At 39.5% G+C, this 16,460-nt stretch overlaps 1 protein-coding gene across 2 annotated transcripts in view; it reads right to left on the bottom strand.

Moving 5' to 3' along the window:
* Positions 1 to 787: 787 nt before the first annotated feature.
* The window catches only part of LOC141804928 (angiopoietin-related protein 3-like), a 34,006-nt gene continuing 18,333 nt past the window's right edge, over positions 788 to 16,460 (bottom strand). The window contains exons 2-8 of one of the 2 annotated variants that reach the window (XM_074689608.1): positions 10,718 to 10,961; positions 8,255 to 8,365; positions 6,147 to 6,267; positions 5,890 to 6,003; positions 5,364 to 5,459; positions 3,763 to 4,035; positions 788 to 1,397 (exon numbers count right to left, since the gene is read on the bottom strand). In XM_074689608.1, the coding sequence (XP_074545709.1) occupies positions 1,189 to 1,397; positions 3,763 to 4,035; positions 5,364 to 5,459; positions 5,890 to 6,003; positions 6,147 to 6,267; positions 8,255 to 8,365; positions 10,718 to 10,960 (1,167 nt within the window). In that variant the 5' untranslated portion in view covers position 10,961 and the 3' untranslated portion in view covers positions 788 to 1,188. Of the gene's footprint in view, positions 1,398 to 3,762; positions 4,036 to 5,363; positions 5,460 to 5,889; positions 6,004 to 6,146; positions 6,268 to 8,254; positions 8,366 to 10,717; positions 11,864 to 16,460 lie in introns of those variants that run through there. The other variant, XM_074689607.1, reaches the window with a different exon arrangement.

Genomic DNA, 16,460 nt, shown 5'->3' with positions numbered 1-16,460 from the left:
GGACTCTACTTGATCCTGATCAGAAGAAAGGTTTCTGGATAAATAAAAAAAAGTGTGAAGAAAAAAAGAACTACAAGCAAGAAAGTGGGAAAATCAGTATTGGAGAATTCATTGTTGTTTCCTATTTTGCTATGACTACAGCCACAAACACACCATCAAACTGATTACCGACCTGCCAAAATGTCTGATCAAGTTTTGTTCAGGGGCTTTAAAAAAAAATGTTTCCTTATCAATTAGCTTTTCTTTGAATAAACTTCTGCCAGTCTGAAGAATTAACTTGGTAATTTAGGAATTGCTGTGTGTTAGTCATTTCTCAACAGCCTAAAACAAACTTAATTCTTTAAGTTCAAAGCTAACTGTGGACCAAATCTCTGTTGACATATCAGGATCAGTCTGAACCTGATTAAGGTCATCTCTGCAAACAAATGTTGGTCAATACTCAAAAACAGGGCTTTATTTGAACAACTGAACAAATTCACCAATACCAGAAAGGCAAGGGGAAAGTAATTCATCCCATGGTTTAGTCATGCAGTGTATGAATAAAAGGAATATAAACACAGACTTCACAAATCTAACTTTGTTGTTTTTTTACTTTATAATAGTTTATGTACATGCTTAACTTTGTGAGTTTAATTCATATTAGAGAAGAAATGACATTATTTGTTGATAGAACAAAGCATTTCTACCAAAAATAAATTATCAAAATAAAGATGAGTCCTATCTGTAACAGTAGTCTTAAACATTTACACCTCTTGACCACTAGAACAAGGAAAATTATCTTATAATATCTTAATCTGTTCCTGATGTCAGTGACTGACCCCTATAATGTTTCCCATGATTCCTTCAATAGTTTCCACCTCTACATGTTGACCCATGGCTGTCTGCTTGGAGTCAATATGACCCATAAAAACTTTTTTTTTTCTTTAATGTTTGTGTTTAACCTCTCAGATATAATGAGTGAATATGACACTACATTCACAATGTGACACAATCCTTTGGCTCCATCTTTTTTACACTCACAGCTGCAGATGTTATTTCAGTGTCTTCTGTGTTTCAACCCCTTCCCTCACTCAGAAACAAAAACTTTCTCCCCCCTTAAGTCATCGTGAACCAATGCTGCCTCCAGGAAGCGTCATCGAGCCTCTCCTGCAGAAGGCTGTGTTCATTGTAGCAGTTTTAACCGGAGAGTTATGTTGAGTGAGCAAAACCTGTCCCCGAAGATGAAGTGGGTGCTGCTCCAGAGTTAATAGAGATCTGCGTGAGTTTTAGAGAGTCAGAAGGTTTTTGTCCTGACCTATGTTGAACCCCTCTCCTTCGCTCAGAGCGTCCCCTCGGTCTCATGTGTAAATACCTCCCATTCAGGTTAGCATCCCCACAGGCAGCGAACCACCATCCACCTGCAAGATGACAAAAATTATAAGTGGTGCTGTCAGTGGCAGTGGAAGAAAGGAAAGCGAAAGACCTCCCTGTAAAGTTTGACAGAGACATTTCATTAGTCTTTATTATTACAAAACCATCAGTTTTCATTCTATAATAACCGAACAGAGCCAAAGACAGTGTGGAAGAGCTGAAGAATGTAGTTTCTCAAGTGTCTACATTAGGCTTCTTTCATGGGCCAAGAAGACTCTGTTAGAGCTCAGGTTAGGAGTTCATTTTCACAAAAATTTACTAGCAAAGCACTCAGAGAGCGCAGACCTCCACCAAGCAGATTATGATTGTCATGCAACATTTTAGTCCTACTTTAACGTTATACTCCCTTTCAGCAGACTGTCTGCTACAATTTGGTGTTAGTTGCAGGTTTGTACGATAACTTGTTACCTGACAGTGTTGAAAACTATGATGACCCAGTACATATTTCATATTCATGATCTTGGTATCTAGAATATTGCCAGGATCTCGATCGTACTTTTACATCCGCCAGAAATTATGGTGATCTTGTCTTGTATTGTTCTAGCAAAGCAATCAAACCATTTATTGTGGGGTTATATACACGTATGGTACAGCCCTATTTCATAATGACACAGAGTCCTTTAAAAAAGTCCTGGATCCAGACGCTGATTCAGATCACCTCCAGAATTTAATCACTCCTTCCTTATCCCATTTTGAACACTTCCTGAAAATTTCATTATGATCCGTTTGTTAGTTTTTGAGTTATATTGTTCTCAGACAAACAAACTCTCCCAAAGACATAACCTCCTTGGTGGAGATAATAATGGTTTTTCAACTAAAACAAAAAGTTTCAGCCTGAACGGATTATCTCTTTGTTTGGATGGTGGTTGAATCTTTTTAAAACTTTTATGTATTGATCATTTCAAAGCTAAAGAGTTATTTTACTTTTATGTAAACCAAACAACCAAACCAAAAGGTTTGGCTAAAAGGAGTTCATAGTGAAGCTGTTTGCCAGGAGGCTTAATGCCTGCCTCATCTCCAGTAAGTTCGAGTCATCATTTCCAATCAGCAAAGGGCACTGTTGGGTCACAGACCACCTACTCAGAAATCAATGAGTGAGTCATTGACGCTATATGAGTATGAAAAACAAACTTTGACCCTTTGTCTTTGTTTTGTGGTTAGATTGATTGGTCTCTTTAAAAAACAGTGCCCATTGACACTGTTTGAAGAGTTCATCTTTTTGGACATGACTGAGCACTTAAACGTCACCTGTTCATTGACCTATGAAAGGAGGAGGGAGGGGACTTCTGATATTCTCTCTGTCAACAAAAGAAGCGGTTCTTACAGAGGTGACGCTTACATTACTATTTTTGAGGTACACTCCCCCGTCTCAGGCTGCTGCTAATGCTAAAATACAATATTTTTATCAGTTCCTTTATTTTTCATTAAACATTGTTGAATGAAAGTAAATCTGACGCACACAAAAACAGATTTTACAGTAAGTAATAAGTGGAGTAGAAGTGCTATAGAACAGCTTTAGCAGCAGTGACATACATAAGTTGAGTTTTAGACTTGTTGAAACAACATCAGATGTTTATTAGAATAGTTTGCATTTCTGTTGGTGTCATAGTATTTTATATGACATTTCTGCCATTTTTAGCTAATTAAACTTGAAGTAGTCTCATGACAAGAGTTAAATAATTAACCTTAATGTTTTGTTTCTTAACTTGGTTTGTGTTGTACGGAACAAGTCAGTATGCTGCTGACATCAATGATTTCTCTCTATTTTTGTGTCACTTGGTTTAAAATTGTTTTAAATTTCTTTTCTACAGTGTAGTAGACAGCTCAAAACATATTCTTAGCAACTGTTTTGTGCAATATCAGATTTTTTTTATTTCACCAACTGACCACATCATTCCCCCAGTTGCTGGTGAGAAATGCTCTAAAATTGAGTTTATGAAGGATGTGGGCACATTAAATGGAATTCAAAGTGTGACAAGCAGAACGATCTGACTGAGCTACTTTGATACTAAAGTTAACATTGGCTGAAAGAAGCTATGAGCTGCTTCTGTTCCTCAGTTTGCTTTTGTTAAAGAATGTAGAGTTGTGTGTTGTTTCCAAGGTAACATCTAATCCATTGTTAGTGAGTGCTGCTGTCATTTGGCAGACAGATTAAATATTGGGTTAATCCACATGGTTTCGTTGGATTCTTATTTTTCTGAAGTATTACAGATTTCTTCTATTTTTGGTACAAATTAGATTTTGAACAGTCACACCCCTCTTCCCAGTCCAGCGCCTGTAATTACCCAACCCCTTCTGCTGCTGCTGAGCGCAGCTGATGGATGACATTTATTAATTTACTGAATTAATTACCTGACTGGTTATGGGCACAGTTGGGGTCCTGCTGTCTGTCGTTGTCTCTGTCCTTGGTGGAGAACATGGTGCCGCTGTGGTTGCTCAAGGGGTCGGGGAGATCTCCTGACAGGTGTGTGAGGTGAATGCTGTAGTTGCTCTCTGGTCCATCAAGGTGAAAACTGTACTCAGAGAAGTGTCTGTCCTGTTTGTAGTCCTCCAGCTGGATGTTAAGGACAGAGTTTCCATCTGTAGCCAGAGAGTGGATCTTCCTCAGGCCGAGCCAGAACTCACCTGCAGAGGGACAGAAGCAGGAGTTCAAGGATTTTGTGTCAAGCCTCAGCCAGAAGTGGAGACAATCTTCACAGACTTAAGTTTCAATGAAACATAGAAAGAGATAAAGATAAAACAAAAAGATGACAGCAAATGAAGGCTGCATATGTTGTTAAGGAAGCTACGAAGGTCAAACTAAATGGGGGTCACAGAGTTGAGTTCCTCATGCACAGGTTGCACAGCAAAAACTGAAATCCAAGCAAGTGTTAATGTCTTGTTTTAATAAAAACATCTTATCTGACTCAATTTAAGCTATATTCACATGAAAGTTTTTCTGAATATGTCTTACTTTAAGATATTAAATGACTGAATGCCTGAATCTGTCAATGTATTCAGAAAAATTGAGTTGTTTAGTTTTTCTTATTGAGAGATTAGCTTAACAAGTACATTTTTGTAATTCCATTGGCAGATTGTATTTCTTAATCATTGTAACGTCATGTTAGTTGTTTTTTTGTGAAATAAACAGATGAATGCTACTGTTAAATCACACGCCTACCATTATCTAATGTAAGACTATAACACAGTGTTTTAACTTTGTGTAAGTTGCTCATTGCGTGTTAACAGTTTGACTTTTTTTTTTTTACTTACTGTGTTTAAAGTTTGACTTATTTATTTAAGGTGTTTACAGTTTGACTTCTTTATTTATTATTGTATTTACAGCTTGTTCTGATGTATCATTGGTTAACACTACAGTTCTTCTGTTGACAGTTTTATAATTAAAGTTCCTTGTTTTAATTTGATAGTGTTCTGTATCTGTCTTGAATCATATGAGTATTATAATAATTTGTGTTTATATACAGTATATATCCTGTGTATATTAACAAGTTTATTATATATACCAGCCGATAAACGGATATCGGTCGATATATCAGATATTGGCTTTTTTTGCCCCCTGTATCGGCATCGGCCCCAAAAATCCCATATCGATTGGGCTCTACTTAAAAAGTGGACGTGGCTCGTATTGAGTGATAAGATAATTTCACTGACAATGAAACATACACAAAGTTTGTATGTCAGTTTGATTGTGTCTCCAATAAGGCTTTGAATCTTCAAAGCTAATATACTGAGTAAGTTTTGCTAAAAATTACAACCGAGTCTAACTGAAGAAAACTGTCAACTGTAACTTTGAATTTTTAAATAAATATCACGATTTGGTTTTCTTTTTATTTCACATTCCTTTCAGAAAGAGTAATCAGGATCAGGCAATTAAAATGTAATTTCCTCCATAAATGATGTTGTGGTGGTTAAATGGTCATTACAGTTTAATGTCTTGAGCAAAAATCTTTTACCTTGTAAATCTCCAAACCCATTTTCATATTTGTCCCAGGTTTGATCAAAACTCACAGAACCATCCTTTCTTCTCTGGATGACTGTCTCTCCAAAGCCTTAACGGGAAAAGAAAGAAAGATTATGACATGATTAAACACAATGCCAGACATTTGAAACTAAGACAAGTGTTGTGTTTTGTGTAGTTACTGCTGCACAACAGCTGCATGTGTACATCATTCACACTGTGTTTTTGCTGATTATTCATCTGTTTTCATCATTCAGGAGTCTGTAATTCCCAGTGCTGGCCTCAATTGCCTTCATACTCTCTGAGAGGATTAGCAATGATGATTTCATGTTTTTTTTGTTCAGCCTCAGTGTCTGAGATGTCAATTCATTTCCATCAACCTCAGGTTTTTGCGTATGATTTAACTACAAACTAAAATCTGGGACTTCAGATTTTTATAAAGTAAAAGATATTTTAAATGGTTTGGTGGCACAAGAGTTTGCTTTTGAATCTTAGTCCTGTGTTATATTGTATGTTTGTACCTCTGCTCATGTCACAAAAGGCCATGAAGGGCTTTGATCTGTTGGGTCTGATGGTGTAAACACCACTGAGCTCCTCCCCCCTGTTGAACAGCTCGCTGCAGTCTGATGGCAAATCTGTCCAGAAAATAAAAACATGTTAAAACCTAAGACCTCGTGAACCTGAAGCAGAAAGTTCCTGCAGGTTGTCAGCGCACATTGAGAAGCACTTAATCTCTGTCACTCTCAACATTTCTATTTCCTGTCATTTTCCATCTTACTCATAATTTCGGCACTGCTGGTTGAGCTTGAGGTCAGGTAAGGAGTGAGTGTCGGGGCCTCGCTGTTGAAGATTTCAGGCTTCCTCTCAATGGTCTCCTGGGCAAATCTGTTGGCTGTGAGCTGGGGAAAAGGAACAAGACACATTTTAGCATGCAGACACCATCCACAGACCCACTCAGGAAGAATCCCATGGATTAAAGCTCCAAGCCCAGACCTCATTAACTTCAGGTTGTTATTCAGCCAAGTTTTACAATCTGAATTTGAACTGCCGAAAAACCAAAGGCACCAGATGAGCTGATGGAAAATATCAGCAGCTCCTTCCTTTAATCAGCCACCTCCATAGATCTAAAGTCTACGTTATATAACACAAAAATAAGCCTTCATTAAGCTTATACATACCTGATTTCTGTTGTCAATTCATGACTCAGAGAGCAGCTGAAACCAAATCAGAGGATTCTGAATAACTATGTACTTTTCTCAGCATCAAAGTGAAAATGTACGTCCTCTCTGACTGATGAAGGAACCGTATGAGAATAACTAGGGTGAGGTCGGGGGCAGAGCTTTGAACTACATAACACAGGAAAGTAAGATTCTCCCCAGCCTCATGTACATGGAGCTCTGTCTGGATTAATAACCATAAAATCTAAAAACAAGACTCTAGCATCCAAATCTCCAAAAATAAGACATTCTCCTTTTAGATACTGTTGGGCTGTTAACACACTGCACAAAACTGAATTCTTATCAAGTTGTTTTGTCCTTTATCTAGTAGTTGCTAGGCGCTGCCCTGTTGGCTATGGCTGCCTTTTGCAGCAGCTCTCTCGTCTTTGTCCGTTTCTTGTATTTTATTTGTCTCTTTTTCGTAATCTTTGTATTTGGAGTGGATCATCACTTGTATGGTTCATTGTCGGTCACGGACACCAAACTTTTTGTGGCTTCAGTGATATTTCTACTACTTTTCTCCTGTGTTTGTCTGGAGATCCTACATGTAACCATGGCTGCATTGTTTACATGCTAAATTAGCTGTTAGCAGCCTGTAACTAGTGTAGGGCTTGATGATTTCCCTCGAGCTGAGGAGGAGGAGGTGAGGACGACGTGCTGGTTCTCGGATGTGAGCTGGGAGGTGACGACGTGGACCTGTCCTTCCATCCATTCTTGTTGGGAACGTGGGATCTAGCCCCGGGGGATGGACGAGCTAGCCGTGCTAACCCAGCGGCATCGTGCTGTTCACGGACGTGCCTGACGGAGCTGACATCGGACGCCGGCGCCACATTGGTGGAGCTTCGCCTGCTGTGAGCAGACAGGATCCAGGAGACAGAGACTGAACAGACTTCTGGGGAGGCTCAGTCCTGGACCCTGTGGAGGTGGAGACTGGCTGGGCTGGAGAGTGGTGACGAGTGGTGGACTGGATGTCGTCATCTAATTTCTTATGGACTTTTTTTGCACTTTCTATACTCTTTCTTACTTTTGTTTTCTTAAATGCTGCGGTGACTCCTGAATTTCCCCTCGGGGATAAATAAAGTATTTTCTATTCTATTCTATTCTATTCTAAAGAGACAGGAGCTAAAACAAAGTGGTTCAGATGGAGGCTGAAATAAGGGTTTCCTGAGAGAAATTCTTTTTTTTTTCAAGCCATAAATCATATAGAGTAGTGTTTCCCAAACTTTTTTTCAGGTGACCCACTTTATTGGGGGAACAAGCCATGGCCCCGAAATCCAAAATATGTCCAATGAAAAATAATTTGGTGACCCATAAAAAGTCTCTGGCGACCCACCTTTGGGTCAGGACCCAGACTTTGGGAATGATTGATATAGAGGTCTCACAGGGTTACAGAGATTAATTCATGGTTTTCATTTTTCATTAACGTTTACAGAGTAGTTTTTGTGGTGTTTGTAGTTCTTTGTATCTTTTTTGCTAAAGCAGTGATGCAGGTCTGTATTTACAATGTATTTACATGACACAGTGATTACGTTTTTGATCAACCAAATAATAAAGTCAGTGAGCATTAACAGTTGCCAGATCTTTGCTGATGGAGTCAAGCTCTGCATAAACATGGGTATTCAAGATGTTTCCCAATCTAATTACTTTATAGTTGTCTCCCAACTTTCACCTTCTCCTCCAGGATCTTGATCTTTGACCTCTGGTGGCTCAGCTGATGGCTCTGCTCCCTCACAGCCTCCAGCAGCTTCATGATGCTCTGCTCCTGGTTCTGAATCACCCCCTGATCAAGAACAAAATAAAGAATCATGGGATCTGCTCAAGAAAAGTCTCATTTCATTTTCTTATACTCAAGATACCGACTCTTTTTAAAGCAGCTTGAGAGATACAAGTAAACATAAGATCTTCATTTAAAAAAAAAGATCTTTCAGTGTTCAAAATGAATATTCAGGAACCTTATTAAAAACTCTTTCACCTCTGTTTTTAACAAGAAGACTGAATCATGTTTACAGTGTAAATATTGAATGACTGTGATCAGTGTTTGTCTTTTGGAAGTAATATTGCTTAACTCTGTGCAGAAAAAATACAAGTTGCCATAACACTGAGAGTGGGTTAAAATGTCAGGGTTGTTTTTAGAGTTGCTTAATTTTGCTGATCTCCAGAGGTATTTTCTAGCTCAGTGACAGAAAGTGTTTCTTTTTCTCTCCGTATTTCGACGGAATACACTCTGTTGCTGTAGAGTGATAATCGGCTCTGTCCATTAATACAGGTGTATCATTTACTGTGTTATTTTAAGCATGTTTGTTTTATTTTTTCTAATTGCTGAGGTAAAAAAAGTCATTATTTCTAAAAGATCTCCCAACTGGTTCATGACAAGATGGAGGGATGGGCCTCAAACACTAAGGTCTGCCCCTAGTGCTGCCACCTGACAGGTTTTCAGAGAGCTGGCCAATCAGAGAAAGGGGATTTTTTCTTCTAGACTGAAATCATGTAAAGCTAGAGCAATGTTTGTAATGTCACAAATTATAGTTCTGTTTACAAACATAGCTCTTGCGCTATTATTAAATGGGTTCGCCAATCAGCGCAAACCGTAAGAAGAAACACAGTGATCAGGAATCAGACTGAAAATAGTGGCAATAGTCACTCATTCTTATTTGAGAAGTCGTTCCACAGTTGGCTATGGTGCAGCAGACAACTGAAAAAATTGTTCACATGATGATGCAAGCATGAAATTTGGCACAGATACTCTCTAAAAAAAAAATTAGAGATGGCAGCCATTTTCCAAGATGGCTGCCATTTCTGTTGAAGGCTTATTAGTCCAAAAGCTCAAATGGTGATGCAAACATTAAATTTGGTACTAATACTCTCTAAGGGACATGCCTTTGAAAAATTACATTCAACACGTGAATTTTCAAGATGGCAGCCATTTTTTTACACATGGGCACCATTTCTATTGAACGCAAAACAAACACTCTCTGAGGGACACTCTTTTGAATAATGATGCTAGACCATGCAGGGTTACCCTGTGCAGAGCTACTGGACTTATGAAGACCACAGGCATATTGCTTTTTCACGCTTCACAGGTTGCGCTACTGGATCAGCCATTCGCAAAAAAGACAAAAAGACTGGCAAACCTGGGACATTTGTCCTGAGGCCTCTCCCATCTTTAGCAAATTAAGTCAGTACCCTCCTGTAGTGACTGATGGTGACCTTGAGCTCCTGGAGAAGTTCGTGGTCCTGATGTATGATTGATCAAGTTCAGTTGTCAATGTGGATGAGGCTAGACTTGACATGTTTGCCATTTATCATTTGAACTATTGATAACATGTGCGTACAATAGAAATGGCGGCCATCTTAAAAAATGGCCGCCATCCTTAATTTCCGCATGTCTGATGTTATATTTCAAAAGGATGTCCCTTTGAGAATATGTGCGCCAAGTTTCATGTTAGCAATGCCATTTGAACTAATGAAATAATAAATGTTAGATAGAAATGTCGACCATCTTGATAATTGGACCTGTAGTCATCTTGGATTTTCATGTGTCTAACGTTTTATTTCAAAACAGTGTCTCTTAGAGAGTATTTGTGGCAAATTTTCCTGTTTGCATCATCATTTGAACAATTCTCTTGAAATTTTGCAATTATCTGCTGCACCACTTCACCCACGCAAGAGATGGAAGTGTCAATATCACAGATTCATAATACAACATGATACCTCTAACAGTGCAGACTGCTTTCAAATGACATCACAATCCCAAGTTGTGAGCACTCAGGGGGGAAAATGGGAGTCATTAAAGCATGGTTTTTAAAACTGTGTTTAATCTACACTACTCTTTATCAGCAGGCAAGGAATTCTTCTTTTTTGTTTCTGGTGACATTTTGGGCTTTTTCTTGAAAAGCAAAACAAAGTAAGAGTCATTAACTGGGATGATGAAGTGGGAATGACATCCTGCAAAGGGTTGTAGGTTTGAGTCAAATCAAGGCCGCCTGCTTTGTGAACTAAAGCCTCTGTACATGATTTTACTGCTAAGCTAGAGAACCCAAATTTTTTCCCAACTGCTGGTTTAGGTTTGAGTAAGAGATTTTATGCTATTTATTGTAGCACTCAGCAACAAACACATGAACAGGTGACTCACCCTTAGGCTGTTGATCTCTGCCACCTGCTCACTCATGGTCAGGCCGCTGGTCAGGCTGCTAAGCTTCTCCTCCAGGCCGTCCACCTTACTCTGCAGACTGCTCTTCTCCTGCAGGATGCTGTCCACTTTAGAGCTGATCTGTACAGACAAACCCTTGATCTCTTCGTTGTTGGCCTTCAGCACCATTGTGGTCTTCTTCAGCTCCTCTTCCTCCTCTTTGATTTCACTGGCGAGCACTGACATCCTGAAGAAGGAGTGGTCAAAGACGTTAAGCTTCTGGAAGATGTCATTAATCTGCTCCTTCGTCTTTCGCGCAAACTCCCGCATGCTCTGACCCAGGTGCAGGAGGCCATTGGCAAGGAGGCGCACATCGCTCAGGGGGGCAAACCGAGAGCTGGTCTCAGTGGGGGGCTCCTGTTGGGTGATAACACAACGGCCAGGGACGCAGGCGGCAACCAGGACCAACAGTGTGATAGAGATTGTAGTTCTCATGTTGGTGTGTGTAGGTGTTGTCAGGACAGCTGTCTCCCTCCTCTGTGACAGGACCAAGAGGCGCCCAGTGAGGACTCAGAGCTTTATTGACTGTCTGATGTCAGGTAAATGATTACTAGGCTCATCTGATCAATATCTGCATAGATCATACGGGTTCTTTCTCCCGAGTGGACAGATGTTTATGTCCCGCTTACCCTGCTGTAGTACAAAACATTGTGTTCTTAGGTTTAATATAAGATACCAGAGTTTCATAGGGCTTTGGGAGAAATTTTATCTTTGTTTACAGGATCTAAATCCCAAAGCAAAAGTTGGCGAATTGAAAAGTAGATCAGTTAGGTCAACGCCATTGGCTGGAAGCAGGTTAATGTCCACATGGGAGGCTGAAGATGCTGAAAATGATCATCTGTAGTCCAATCCTGATTCAAATCAGCTTTCATTTCTATTAAGTAACATCTTCATTATTTGAGATATTGGCTTCCACCTTCACTTCTGCTTCCACTAAAGAAAATAAGGCAGTCTGGTGCCTGTCCCTGCTGTGATCGTTGGGAGGCTGGACAGGTTGCCAGCCCTTCTCTGATGGAGAGGTTTTACATGTACAGACAGACAACTATTCACACAAGAAGTAGAAGGGGTAGAATTTATAAAATAATCTCTTAGGGATGAGTTTTTGTCATAGAACACTAATCATGCATGTATAAAACAAACTAAACACAACTCAAAAACTTTTTTATAGATGTTTTAATCATGAAACTTGATCAATTCAAAAAGAAAGCTGAATAAAAGGACAGTATTACTGTGGCAATGTCTTTCCTTTTTTTTGAATAGCAAAATATTAATATTTAAAAACTTTAAAATATTTAAAAACAATTTGAGAGAGTTTGGTGGCTCTGGTGGTATGTCTGATCTCAGGTGTTGGGGTAATAACTCAAAAGAGTTTTATGTTACATATTTATTGTATGGAGAGGAAACTCATTACTTAGTTACCCGCTGGTGTAATTAATTCAATTTTTTCATGATTCTGTTACATTTTCTGAGCTGTACTGCCACTTAATTGCTCAATGTATGCCATATAACTAAATTAAACTGATCAAGCATGGTCTTGTGGCATTCCTCCTCATTTGAGACCCACATCAAAGCACTAGTATTAATTTTAGTCTCTTTATTGAGGAGTGAAACCCTCCTCACTGGGGCTTTGAATACGAGGGAAGGCTGAAAAGTTCATAGACTGACTAGGAAGGAGTTGTACTGTGGTGATGAAACTTGGCATGCATTAAATTTAACATTTTCTGACACTTACAGCATGGTTTATTTTCAGATTAAGTGACACTAATGTAGTGTTTGAGGACTTCGAAAAGTGGAGCCTAAGACATTTTGTGAATATGGATAAAATTTGGTATCATGGTGTCTTTTTTCAAATGTCTGCAGAAAAAGGGGTTAACCGCCAAGGACAGTCATGCTGACATGCTTACTACATCAGGGAGTGATGCTTCAGCTTTATCAACTGTGAAAAAGTGGGCAGCTGAATTCAAGAGGGGTAGGGAGAGCCTTGAAGATGACCCAAGGTCGGGATGTCCTGCCACAGCAACAACCCAAGAAAACATCGACTGTGCTGAAAAATAAACCATGCCCTAAGAAAATGTTGAATGCATGTCAAGTTTCATCACTGATAGCTCCTTCCTAGACAAGCTACAAACTTTTCAGCCCACCCTCATTCACCAACACACTTTTTTGGATAACTGACCCTGTGGAAACTTGTTTTTCTTGGAGCAGAACGATGTGACCTGGCATTTTGTGCTGACCTACAGTCACCTGTGCTGAGGCCATGGTATTGCTACAGCCTGGTGTATTGTTAAACAGGGAGATGACCCAGTTTAGAGCATCAATGAAGTAATATGACTCTGTTTTTCAGTTCTTTGTCATAGATAAGAAGGTAAGTATAGAGGAACAAACAGCTGTGAAACTTCAACTTCCTTTTCAACATGTTGCCACCAAAGGATGAAATAATAATCACTTTATCTCCCTGTAGTGAAACTAATTATTTCAAAAGCCTGTGTAAAAACTTATATTGCATTTCCCTTCTCTCCCTACAATTAGACCATCACTGTTTTGGTAAAAGACACAGAAAATGCACTCCACTTTCTGTGATAGATGCTTGAGGAATACCAGCCAATGTCTGAGATCCAAAAAGAGGGGAGAGCTTATTTGCATTTCCTCCTTGGGAATCAGAAGGTTAATATAAAGTGCTGTTTCACTGCACTTGTTACTTTGCTTTTTCCTCTTTAAAAGTCAAACCTAAATGCAGTAAATAGAGGGGAAATGTTTCTGAAAGTTTATTTCTTTGAGAGGCACTCACATACTGTTGTTCTTGTTATTACAGCCTTTATTGAAAGAGCACATTTTAAATTTCAAGTTCCCAAAGACAGCAAAACAAATTAGGCGGGTTTAAACTCATTGATTTTCAAAAGAACAAAGAGAATTACAGTTTGAATTTTAAAATACTGAATCAGTGCTTCAGGTGTGTTTTAGGAAAAGACTTTAAGGAAGAAAATCCTCTGTTTCTTTTGATCTCTCACTCCTCTTTGACTTACACTCTACTTTGTATTGAGTCACCTCCCTCTATCTACGTAAAGTGATGACCCCCTGACCTCCTCAGTTAAATTTTGACTTCATACATGGGAGCAGGGTCGTGCAGGCCCCACAGTGTGTTCACATCAAACAATATACACAGCTCTGCTCACTGTGAGGGGAAGTGTGCGAGTTCACAGCAGGTGAGTCTGTGTCAGAGGAAGAACATACAGTAAAGGGGCCACGAGGAGTTCAGGAGGTGTGCGATAAACAAAGGGAGGGGAGGAAGTAAGCCAGTGACCGCCATGCTCTCCGTGAATGAGGAAAGGAGGTGGGACATTATTTGTTTACCTTGTTATTGATCGTAGAACATTCTTCTCCCTCCCTCTGATGATTTTATTTCTGGTGGGTGTAATTCATTAAGGCACCATCAGGGTGTTACAGCTGCTTTTGATTTATATTTAGAGTAGTTTGTCTACATTACATGCACCTGTTATTTTTTATTACTAGGCTGTGTTAACTACTTGATTCTGATTGGTGAGAAACCTCAGCAACAGTAATCACCAGGGACATCCTGGTCACACAGGTCACAGAAAGGAGTATGGCACATTTAACCACTGGTGTTTGGCACCGAAACCAAAGGATTAATTCCTGATAGCATTCTAAATCAGTAACATTGTGACCGGACACCAAACAGCCTGAGGAGCCACTGAGTTATAAAGTAACTTGAACTATGAGCTATAGTGATGATAGCATTAATAATAAAACTGTTTTAACACATAATTAATGTTTTAATCTGTCAATGAATTAAAATTTAAGGTTTGTTTTTAAATTGCAGCAGGTAGGCTGAAAATAATCTGTTGCCGTGTGTTGTGATGAGATGTGATGTGTCTGTGCCACTCATCATGGATATGTGCATTTTTTTCAGCTGACGGAATCAACCACTTGTAACGTAGTTGGTGTAGGTTCCTGGAGCTAAAGGCTAATCCCTGGATAGCAGCTCATCATAAAACAGAAAAACGGACCTAGAGGGACTTTGCATACAACAGTTGTATCACAAAAAACTAAACTTGGACCATGTAGCCAGGTCTCCACTGAACTAAGTTTGCTCTTCATGAAAAGTTAAACTAGATGTCAAAACTTCCACCCAGATGTCACTTTGGATAAATGCTCCTGACAGTCAGTCAGGATCAGCCACCCGTCCCGTATAATATGGAATCGTCCCGTATAATACAGAATCGTTAAATCAATAAGGGACGCAATTTGTCCCGTATTTCCAGTTTGCCTTGAACACAGCACCACTCTGCCTAAATTAAACATGCGTTCGCGTCCGTCCACTAGAAGCAGCAGTTGGTTGGTTGATTTTAATGAAAGCAACAGGAAATCACCCCCACTGCTGAGGGTGTCCCTAACTTTTCAGCCTCAACCCTAGTCAGGAACACAGTCTCCTTGCATATATGTAAACACAACAAACTAAAGAGAGGTGGCACCACCTAGCAGTAGCACTTGGCACTGCCGCAGTATATTCATAACAACACTGGGACTGTTACATACTTTTAAATCAACAGTTGTCTTTCAATCAATATTTTTTCTTCTTTGTGTCTTTAGAAGGCAGTCAGATCTTAGGCAAGCTTAAGTATTCATAGTTTTCAGTAACATGACCAGTGAGGAAGCCAAGAGGGTAAATGGAGCTCGGTACAATGGCAGCCTCCATTAAGAACTGTTAAAGCACAGCAAAGGCTTGTTAATTGTAATTTTCCAACGAGATTGATATCTACATCACCGTGACACTTTTTGTCTACTTCAAAAATGTCTTTGCCTAAACAGGGCCATTTACACAACAACGGTTTTAGGGTGAAACGTAATAGTTTTGTTGTGTTTCGGCCTCGCCTTTACATGGAAACAGCATTTTAGTCCATCTAAAACACAAACTTTTGAAAACAGCCTCCAAAGTGGAATTTTTCTGAAACACTGCCGACACCGTTGGTGTGTAAGCCAGAGTTATCAGTGTTAACGCTGACGTCACACTCCACTTCGTGCCAGTGCATACAATAGTCGCTTGTGCTGCTCAATCTGCTGAATCCGCTGACTGTCTTTCAACAAAATGTGCATCTGTTGCTCCACTTCTGCTCTTAGTATTCCCCAATACACCAGATGACCGGCTCGACTTTTCTTTGTGGAGATCTCCAAAAAGCGGCTTCTGGACAAGACAGTTATAGCACCACCTGCAGGCCTGGCATGTTTACTACGGCGTTTTCAGTCCCTCAGTGTTCCCATGTAAACACAGATTTTTTTTTCACTGCGTTTTAGAGTTTCTGGATAACACACTGTCATGTAATTTTTTTTTTAAATATGAAGTTGGCAGCTGAGTCCACTTAATTCCTTTTAGTGTAGCTGTAGGAAGCTTCAAAGTCAAGGCGCCTTGTCAAGGGACCTGTGTTTCATACCTCTTAGCCCAGAACATGGGACATATGACTCTAACACCAATAAGGTATTGATGTTGTTTATTTTCCTTTAGAGTGTTTTGATAAGTTGCATGAATTTCAGTTTTATGTACAAGACAATCTAAAGCTCTCCTGAATGATTCTACTCAAAATCCCCTCTGGTTTATTTTTGGGAAAAAGCAGATGGTAAATATATCATTTTGTGAACGCACCGTGCCCCTGTGTGCTATTGATTCCACATG

Source organism: Halichoeres trimaculatus, unplaced genomic scaffold (assembly GCF_033239565.1).
Source record: "Halichoeres trimaculatus isolate MK-OKI-2021-1 unplaced genomic scaffold, fHalTri1.1 fHalTri1_scaffold_15, whole genome shotgun sequence".
NCBI classification, from domain to species: Eukaryota; Metazoa; Chordata; class Actinopteri; order Labriformes; family Labridae; genus Halichoeres; species Halichoeres trimaculatus.
The sequence above is the reverse complement of the archived record's forward strand: the minus strand, read 5'-3'. Positions and strand labels throughout refer to the sequence as shown.